Below are 9665 nucleotides of genomic sequence, written 5' to 3'. Positions count from 1 at the left end.
CGGGGAGGGGGTGCGGCGGGGAGGGTCGGAAGGTCAGGGCGGGGCCCAGAGAGGCAAAGACGCAGACCTGGAAGCCAGAGACCAAGGCAGGACCCCGTGCCCGCCCGCCCGCCTGCTGGGGTCTGGGCTGCTCGGCCACAGACACCCCGCCCAGCAGGTGCCAGCACCCTCTCCTGAGCCCAAGGTGGCGGGGGGGGGGGGGTGGCGGGGGGGGAGGCAGCGCCTCCGCGGTGTGGCCCCCGCTGCCCAGGAATGGACACAAACGTCTGTGGGCTAAGCGTGCCTTCGGTGCCCGCAAGGCGGTCGTAACTTGTTTGCGACCGGAGCCCGAAAGCCTCAACCGCGAGGGACAGTTTCCAGCGAGAGGCCAGGCCGAGGCCTCCTTCCTGAGGATGCGGTTCCCCCGGGTGACGTCCCGGGAGGTGAGCGGCTGCTGGCAGCAAAGGCTTAAGGAAAAGGAGAGAAGAAAACATTTTGCCTCCACTTTCCCGGCCCCGTCAGGGGTAATGAAGCCACCTGGACCCCAGGGTAGGGCCTGAGCTCGTGACCTCCGGTCCCTGTCTCCCCAGATGCCCTCCCCGTGACCATCCCGGCCCTGACTCCTCCGGGAAGCCGATGGGCAGTGGTGGGAACCCACCTGGGCCTGATCTGGAAGCTCCGGAAGGATCCAGGACTGAGCTCGCTGCCCTCCAGCCCCTCCAACCGCCCTCCTGGGGGCCACCCGGAAGGCTCCCAGCTCCCCTCCATGGGTGGCCACAACATAACTCCGTGCAACCCTGCAGGGGTGCCAGCCCCCCTGCCGTCCTGCCACTGCCTGGGGTCAGGAGTCATGCCATGGTGTTCCGGGCCCCTCCCCTGGGCTTCTGGGTGGGGCCGGGGGCTGGAGTCTGGCCCCCTCACTAGTGTGCCTTTCGCCACCCACCCCGGCCCCCTTTTGCTTGAAGCCCCCACCCCCAGCCTCTTAGCACACTCACCTGGGAAACACCTCTCCAGACCTGACCCGCTGCTCTCGGAAGCCCTGACCCTCTCACGGCAACGCTGCCCCACCCCCAGCGTCCCGCTCCCAAGTCCCCTCCACGCTTCTGTCTCGGAGCCCCCAGCACGTGCCCCCAGCTGACCACGGCCACACCGGTCCACTTGCCCAGGAAAGACCCCAAACACCTCACCCCTGCCCTGAGCCCTGCCCCCCCGCGTGTCCCCCTCCCAGGGAGGTCGCAGGGGAACCCCAGTCCTCGGCCCCACGTCCACACACCCACCCCGTCGTCAGCACCTGTGCCTCTGTCCTGCGTGAGGGAGGAGTCTCTCTCCTGCTGTCTGGACGCTGCCCAGACAGGGCTCCGTCTGTGCTCTCCGCCCTTCTCTGACACCCATGCCCTGGTGACCCCTCGGTCACCCGGCCTCCTCCCCGTGGCTGTCCGTCACTGCCGACCCTGAGCCCCGGGCTTGGCACCCTGCTCTGATGACATCCCCGGGACTCTTCTCCCTTGGCGGCCACCTCCCCGCCCCGCCAAGCACACCTTTCCGCCCCTTCCTTACCTCCTTCCTTCCTCCATCACATTCCCAGAAACCCGATGGGCGCCTCTGGCTTCTCCCTCCTCTGCCCCCGACACTCTGGGTGCTGGGACACCCCCTCTTCCTGCCAGCCTTCCGGAGAGAGGTGGTGTTCCTTGGGCTCCGCGCTGGCTGTCACTGCCGGGCCCCTCTGCTTCCACAGGGCTCCTCCCCAGGTCCCCATGTGAGGGCACAGCCCCGGCCAAGTCGGACACGCAGGGACCCCCGGCTCCTCCCGCCCGCCTCACAGCACATCCAGTCTGTCACCAAATTCTTTCATCCGCCCCAGCCCCAGCCTGCACGGTTCCCACTTCTGCGACAGCCTTGTCCCCTGCCTCCCCCCCACCGTCCTCGAAGCCCACAAAGCAAGCCCAGTCCCTCCCCTGCGAAGCCACCCCTGGGCCTGGGGGTGAGGTCAGCAGGCCTTCCTCCTTCACTCTCTGCACTTGAGCTGCCCAGACGTCCTCTGGCTTCCCAGACGAGCCGCGACCCCGTGCCACGAGGGTTCTGCTCCCTCCCCGGGAACACGCTGGTGTTCTCCGCTCTAACTTACAGCTGGGCAGACAGCTCTGTTCGTGCTGCCTAATCCTCGAGAGGACTCGTGTTTGGGGCACCTTCTGCCAAAGTCCCCCTCGGTCCCCTTGCACCATGGGCAGAAGACCGCCAGGTCACGGAGCAAACCCTCCCCGGCGGTGTTGGCACTGGGGTGGGGGGGCCTGAACCGCCAGGCAGCGCCTGAGTGGGGCCCCCAAAGCTGCCAAATCCACCCACCCCCATGCCCTGCTCGGCCCTGGGACAGAGGCTGGGCTGGAGCCAGACAGGTATTTTATTGAAAGTTCACAGATACAAGAGCTCTGAGCAGGGTCACAGCTTGGAGGAGGTGGGGTCGGAGAGGAGAGAGTGAGTCCCCAGATGCTGGCAGCCCCCCCAAGCCGGGGAGCTCTCACAGAAGCCCTTCTTGCTGGGTGTCGGGCCAGAGGGGCCCCAGGAGCCTGGGTGCGGCACAGGAGGGCGGGGCGGGGGGCAGCCGCTGGAAGCCAGGGTGCGGCAACACAGGGAGAAACCCAGACCCCGGGAACGGGCAGAGGCAGAGAGGGTGGGCTGGCCCGAAGCTCGCTGCCCCCTTACTGTGCGGAGCTTCTGGTGGCCTCGCTGCCCGCTTCACAGCTTCGGGGGGGCCCCAGGGCCCGCGCCCTGCTCTGCCCCAACCACTCCGCATCCCGTGTCGCGTCAGTCATGACAACGGACGTGTCTCGGGGCTTCGTCTCCACGGCCGGCGGCGCCCGGCGGGGTCCTAGTAGTCGGTGAGCGGGTACCGCAGGAAAATGAAGACGAGGATGATACAAGAGGCCGCCAGGGCAGAGCTGGTGATGTTGAACAGCCGGGCGGTCTTGGCGTCTTCCACTGCTCCATTCAGGTCATTGAGAAGCTTCTTGTCTCGAACCTGCAGCCAGAGGGGGGAGGTGAGGCCCGAGGCCAGAGACCAGGGAAAGGCAAATACGGGTATGGGGCACCTCTGTGCGGAGGGCACCCGGGAATTCTTTGTGGTTCTTTTTGCAACTTTTCCACGCCTGAAATTATTTAAAATAAAACAGGACTGTTTAACAATACTGTACTATTCGATCGAAAGTTACTGAATCAAGGAGGCGGGGGGGGGCGGTGACCCCTGGGTGGCTCGGTCAATTAAGCATCCGACTCTGGATTTCGGCTCAGGTCACGATCTCACGGTTCATGGGTTCGAGCCCCACACTGGGCTCTGTGCTGTCAGTGTGGAGCCTGCTTGGGATTCTCTCTCTCTCTCTCTCTCTCTCTCTCTCTCTCTCTCTCTCACACACACACACACACACACACAATAAATAAATAAACATTAAAAAAAAAAGAAAGTTGGCGAGAGCAGATTGTAAGTGTTCCTACCACCAAAAACCCCACCAACCACAAAAACAATAATTACGTGAGGTGGCAGATGTGCTAACGAACCCTCTTGTTATGATCATCTTGCAGGATGTACGTGTATCGAATTGCAACGTTGTGCACGTTGGACTTCTCCAATGTTGTATGTCAACTGTAGCTCAAAAAAGCTGGGATCGACAAATGAATTCACAAGACAAAGGAGAAAGTTGGTCTCAGAGAGTTATATGATCAGCCAATGGAGGTTGTAAGTGTGCCCTAGTCTGAGCGGCTCCTTAATCTAAAACTCACAGGGGTTACCTAAGAATAGGCACTAGACAGACAGGCAGTGGGCCCCGTGGTCTCTGGGAAGGGATGTTGAGACACAGGGAAGACAGTGGGCAGAGCTGGACCCATTTCCAAGATTCTCTGGTTGTGAAGAGGTGTTCCCAAGGAGGAAGCCACCCTCACGCAGGGTAAATCCTAGGATTTCCCTCTCTTCAGCACGTTCTCCCTCCACAAAGTCCAAAGAAGCATAGCTGGATTTGTGGATGGATGAGAAGGGAGGGAAAATAGAAAAAAATGATAGTGCATGGGTCATATGGATGGATGAGATGACATAAGGGATAACAAGGTGAGAGTGAGCAAGGGTGAGTGTGAAGACAGGTACATGATGAATGGATGCACGTGGCTCAGCTAGAGGAGCAGTGGAAAGAAGGGATGCTGTCAGCTTGAAGGATGAGTGGATTTATTGGTGTGCTGGGTCAGAGGATGGATGGATGGCTGACATGTAGAGGTGGTAAGTAAAGCAGGGAAAGCTACTGGGGGGAAGTAAGGTTAGATGAATAGTTAAGTGAACTGATGTACAAAATACATGGGGATGGGATGGGGCAGAGTACGGAAGGGAGGAGGAAGCAAAATGAACATGTATAAACACAGATGAATAGAGGAGTGGGTGACTATTTGGGTTGAAGGGAACAAAGGAGCAGGGATCAATGTATGAGGGATGGTGAATGGATGGATGGATGGATGGATGGGTGGATGGATGGATGGATAGATGGATGGATGGATGGACAGATTGATGGTTGGTTGGATGGATGGACGTGTGTGTGGATGGGTGGATGGATGGATGGATAGATGGGTGGGTGAATGGATGGATGGTGGACGGATGGATGGGTGGGTGGATGGTTGGTTGGATGGATGGATGTGTACGTGGGTGGGTGGATGGGTGGATGGATGGATGGATGGATGGTGGACAGATGGACGGTTGGTTGGATGGATGGATGGATGGGTGGGTGGATGGGTGGATGGTGGATAGACGGATGGATGGATGGATGGTTGGTGGACAGATGGATGGTTGGTTGGATGGATGGATGGATGGATGGGTGGGTGGATGGGTGGATGGTGGATAGACGGATGGATGGATGGATGGTTGGTGGACAGATGGATGGTTGGTTGGATGGATGGATGGTGGATGGATGGATGGGTGGGTAGATGGGTGGGTGGATGGATGGATGGTGGATGAATGGATGGATGGTTGGCTGGATGGATGGATGTGTATGTGGATGGATGGATGATGGATGGATAGATGGTGGATGGATGGATGGGTGGATGGATGGTGGACAGATGGATGGGTGGGTAGATGGGTGGATGCTGTTGACATTCAGAAAGCAGGTAGTGGGCAAATATGTATATACAAAAACTGACACAATACCCCCCCCCAATCAATTTTTTTGACTTCCCTGTCACTGGGAAGTCCACAACCTCCTGGGCCCACATGGAACAACCACCATATCATTATATCTGCTCCTCGTCTCCCGCCCACCATCCCTGCCCTGGTTCAGGCCATGTGCCCCCTTTCCTGGACACCACACTGGGACCCTAGCTTTTCTCTGCCCTGGGGCTTCTCTCATCCTCTTCCTTCACACTGGCTGCAGATTTCATAGCTCTGGTCATATCTTCCCTTCTGGGTCTTCCACATGATGACATCCAAACCCCTCACATATTTTTCCAAATCCTTCACTGCATGGCCTCAGTCTGGCTTTCCAGGACTGTCGTCTCGCCCCCAGAGAATATGGGGGCCTTGCAGTTCCCCCCAGATCGCCCCACCCTCATGTCCTAGTTTATATCTGGAACACCTGTCACCTCACCTGCCCTTCAGAGCCCAGTGAAGATGATGCTTCCTCCCGGAAGTCTCCCACTCTGGACTCCAAACTCACCCCAAACCAGGCAGGAAATATTCTTTTTCTGAAACACCATGACACTTACTCCACCTTGAAGGTGCCCTCTGTCCACCTACCCCCTCGTACAGCCCTGTCTGACCCCTACAGTGGCCGGCGCTGCCTTGGCACCGGTGACAGCAAGATGGAGGGATGGGTCTGGTTGGGTGGGCAACCATGCCTGGGACAGGGGAGTGTCGCAGACCCAGCTGGCATCGAAGGGAACGGGCCCACGTGGGTGGAGACAGCGGATGGACAGGCGCCCGTGACAGGGACACGATGTCTGCTTCACACCCACCGAATGCCAGCCTCTGCCCTGCTCACACGTGCTGACTTGGGCGTTTTCATTTCTGTTTGTTTTGTGAGCAGACACAGGAACCAGCTCAGAGGAAGGTGGTTTGTGAAGAGCTCACCCCTCTTCAGGGACCAAGCTGGGACTTCAGCCAAGGCCTTCTGACCCCAAGTCCGTTAGGCGCCCTTGGAAGTGCCCATGACTGGCTGCAAATAGCGTCGGGTGCAGCAGGCCAGGAGACAGCTGGATGGACAGATGGACAAGCTCCCAGGTGCAGGAGCCCGAGCCCGCCGCTCCTGCACCCCCTCTGCCCAGGCCAGAGACAGCTCACCTTGCACACTCCTTCCCCAGAAGCCCCGGGCCTTTCTGCCCTGGCTGTCCCCCAGGAAGGACGTGGGGGAGCAGCCCCGGGGTGGAGGCAGCGTGATCTCCCTTCCACCCCTCAGAAGGACCAATTCCTGCCCACCCCGTCAGAGCACAAATCCTGCACCATTCAGAAGTCTGTGACCTACCTACAACCTGCACCAGATGGGCCTGCCCTGTGCCAGCCGGCGCCCACAGCCGAGCCAAGGGGAAGGGGGGGACAGCTTCCGGACAGGAGCCCACGCGGCCGGACCCGTGTCCACAGGCCATCGTCAGGGCACGGCAAGAGGGCCCCAGGGGAAGCAGAGCGTCACCAGCTGCCCCCACCACGGTGCCCTCTGCCTGGCACTGTTCCGTTGGGGCCAGAGCTGGGGTTGGCCTGGGGGCCTTCACCCCTAATCCCCAGGGGCCCTTTCCGGTGTGCTTTCACAGCACACACAGGCACACACACGCACACATGCGCACAAAGTCACGTACCATTCACCCACACAGTCACAAATATATGCACACTCACGCACGCACACGCGATGCAATGAATTACACGCACACCCACACCTGTATACACTCGCACACATATGCACACCCATACACACGCACACTCACTTATATACACGCACACACGCGAGCCCACACATAACACACTCGCGTGCACAAATATACACACGCATTCACATCCACACACATGCACACATGCAATTACACTTACACATCCACACCTACACACCTGTGCACACGCGCATTCACACCTACGTGGGCACACACGCTCGTGCATCCATGCACGCTCACACACACTCATTCACACCACACAGGCCCCACGTGGCAGAGGCCCAGAGCTCCGTGCACCAGCCTGGAGGCGAAGGTGTGCCTGGCGGTGGGGAACGCTGACGAAGAGTCAGGAGGTCGGGAGAGCCAGGCGGCTGGGGCATGTGATGCCAGGGGCAGGGGTGGGGCTCGAAGATGCCAGAGGCAGAGCTGTGTCCAGGCTGCTGTCCTTCCCCCCTGCAGCCTCCCTGGCCCAGACCCTCCTCTCCCTGCAGCCCCACATCCCACCGCTGCCCACCCCCCTGCCCCCACCTCACCGGGTGGCTGCAGTCGGTGATGTGCACCTGGCCTCGGACACGCGCATCCGGGGACGGTGACCTCTGACTCTACAGGAGCCAAACCCGTCCGGAGTGACAGGGAGGCGGGTCCTGCTGCTCGGGTTCCAACAGCCCTGGCTCTGTTCTTACACACTTGCACGGGGCTCCTCACCTCAGATGTGAGTGGGTCACAGGCCCCTTCCTGCAATCTGGGCCCATTTCTTTCCCCTCTGCCCCAGGGACGTGGGGTCCTGTCTGCCTGGCACCCTGCTCTGCTCCCAGCCGGCTCCTCTCCCAGCAGTCAGGGGCTTCCCAAAGTTGTACGCACTCAGGGTTTGGGGTCATGCCTCTCTCCCCCTGGACACCCCCCCCCTCCCCGGCCACCAGGACGGATGTCTAGAAAGAGTGTGGGAGAAGGAAGGCAGAAAGCAGTGACCTTGTCCACCGTGGTCGGAGACCCCGGCTACCGTGGCCTCCTTCTGAAGGTCTGCCTGGTTTCGGGTTCCCCTGTGAGGGGCCTGAGCCGTCCTCCTGCTGACACGGGAAGGGTGCTGAGGGTCTGCATCTGTGTGCTGGCTCCCCCCACCCCCCAAGTGCCCAGGGGCAGCTACATCTGAGTGTAATTCCCACGGCCCAGAGGACAGACCGAGCCCCGAGTCTGCACCTTGAGGACTAAGCTGGCTGTGTAGAGAACCCAGTCCTGCGGCCCCCGAGCCCTGTCAAGACGCCCTGGAAGCTTCCGCAGCCCAGGATGGGGAGGGCAGCCCCTCCCTGCGGGCTCAGAGCTGGCCAGCATCCACGTGTCTCCGGATCCCGCGAGGCGGCCCCCACCTGCCGGGACCCGCTCCTCTGCCCCCCGCGCCCCTGCCCGGCTCACTTTGAGGGAGTAGGCCAGCGCAATGAAGCCCAGGCAGCAGAAGTTGAGGTAGACGAAGTTGAAGATGGACCACAGGTAGTAGTCGTTGACCTCGGTGGTGTCCGGGTACACCTCGATGACCGTTGTGGGGTTCGTCATGGTCTTCTTCTCGGCCAGGTGTTTGCAGGCCTGGGGGGCGCCAGAAGCCCGCATGCTGTCCGTCTTGCTGCTCTTGGATTCCATGGGGAACAGGGTGGGCGCCATGGGGGGCGATGCCGAGGGCTCCGGGGCCGGGGCCGCTGGAGCCTGCAGAGCCGGGGGCTTGGACACGCAGGCAAAGCAACCCTTCGGGGAGCCTGCCGGGGGCCTCGGAATCCAGAAGGCCCCGTCCAGGGGGACTCGGGCTTCCTGGGCGCCGTCCGTGGTGCTGGCCGGGGCTCCCAGCGGGGCTGGGCACTGGCCTGGGCCCTGGGCCTGGAGGCGGGGGGAGAGGAGGAGGGAGCTGGGTCCCGCCCGGCCTGCAGGGCTTGCCCTGATGTCCTGCAGCATCTCCCCTGCAGACTCGCAAGCAGCCCCAGGGGAGCTGGAAATCCCCGCCGAGGCCGCCAGCCTGCCACCTGCCTCCCCCACCCGCCCCAGGCACCCCGGTGCCACAGCCCTTCACAGCAGCCTTGGCAGGAACATCGGGGGCTTTTCATCACTTTGCCATCTGCGCACAAACATTCACCCACTGACACACAAGAGCAGCCCCCGCCCCCGGACCCAGCAACGCCCCAACCAACACGCTGTTGCAATAAACACAGCACGCCAGCGTCCCAAACACCCCGGTACACGCACAGGGCACACAGACCCACGATGACGGTGTCTCGGCCACCATCTGGCAGAATGAGCAGAGCCCTCTGGGGCACCTGCACGCTGACGCCCCTAACACATCGGACACCAAAGGCTCCCCAGACCCTGGGCACGCTGTGCGCCGAGATGCCAGGGAAAAGCCCTGCCCTGTGACACGCAGCTTATACACACACAGCCACACAGGATCCGACGCAATCGCCCAGGGATGGCAGCGGGGCGACTGCAGGGGCTCCAAACTCGCGCACGCCGTCCCCGCCCCCAACCCCGGCCGGCCCAGAGCGGCCCCGGGACCCCGAGCACACGCTCCCAGGGAGCCACCCAGCCCGCGCCACAAACAGACGCGCAAGGACACTCTGCCAGACGAGCACCCCTCCCGCCGGGCACCGAGACGCTCGCGCCCTGCGCCCCCCCCCCCCAACCCCCGCAGGGGTCTGTGGCCATCGCCCCGCCGCCCGGGGCCGCCGGGGTCTGAACGGCCGCGCGGACGGCGCGCCCTCACCTGCTGGCGACTCCTGGGCGGGCAGGCGGATCCCCGCACCGCGGTCCGCGCGTCCTTCCGCCGGCCC

The 9665-nt window shown here is 61.8% G+C and overlaps 1 protein-coding gene across 1 annotated transcript; it reads right to left on the bottom strand.

The window, feature by feature from the left end:
- Positions 1-2359: 2359 nt before the first annotated feature.
- On the bottom strand, positions 2360-8807 carry IFITM10 (interferon induced transmembrane protein 10). Its single transcript, XM_047101176.1, has 2 exons — positions 8269-8807; positions 2360-2995 (listed from the first exon to the last, which is right to left on the bottom strand). Exons 1-2 carry the CDS (start codon positions 8794-8796, stop codon positions 2846-2848), a joined length of 678 nt encoding a protein of 225 aa, XP_046957132.1. The 5' UTR covers positions 8797-8807; the 3' UTR covers positions 2360-2845.
- Positions 8808-9665: the final 858 nt, after the last annotated feature.

This window comes from Lynx rufus, unplaced genomic scaffold, assembly GCF_022079265.1.
Source record: "Lynx rufus isolate CCGP_SWC_20201006 ecotype Redwood Valley unplaced genomic scaffold, mLynRuf1.p SCAF_58, whole genome shotgun sequence".
NCBI classification, from domain to species: domain Eukaryota; kingdom Metazoa; phylum Chordata; class Mammalia; order Carnivora; family Felidae; genus Lynx; species Lynx rufus.
Note: the sequence above shows the minus strand (reverse complement) of the source record. Positions and strands in the feature narration are given on the sequence as shown.

What these genes read in the sequence shown, in the direction of transcription:
- IFITM10 (XM_047101176.1), bottom strand. Translation starts at nt 8,796, where the DNA reads ATGCTGCAGGACATCAGGGCAAGCCCTGCAGGCCGGGCGGGACCCAGC. An exon ending in CGCTGGCCTACTCCCTCAAA is followed by an intron (nt 2,996 to 8,268) that starts GTGAGCCGGGCA and finishes CTCTGGCTGCAG; the next exon opens with GTTCGAGACAAGAAGCTTCT.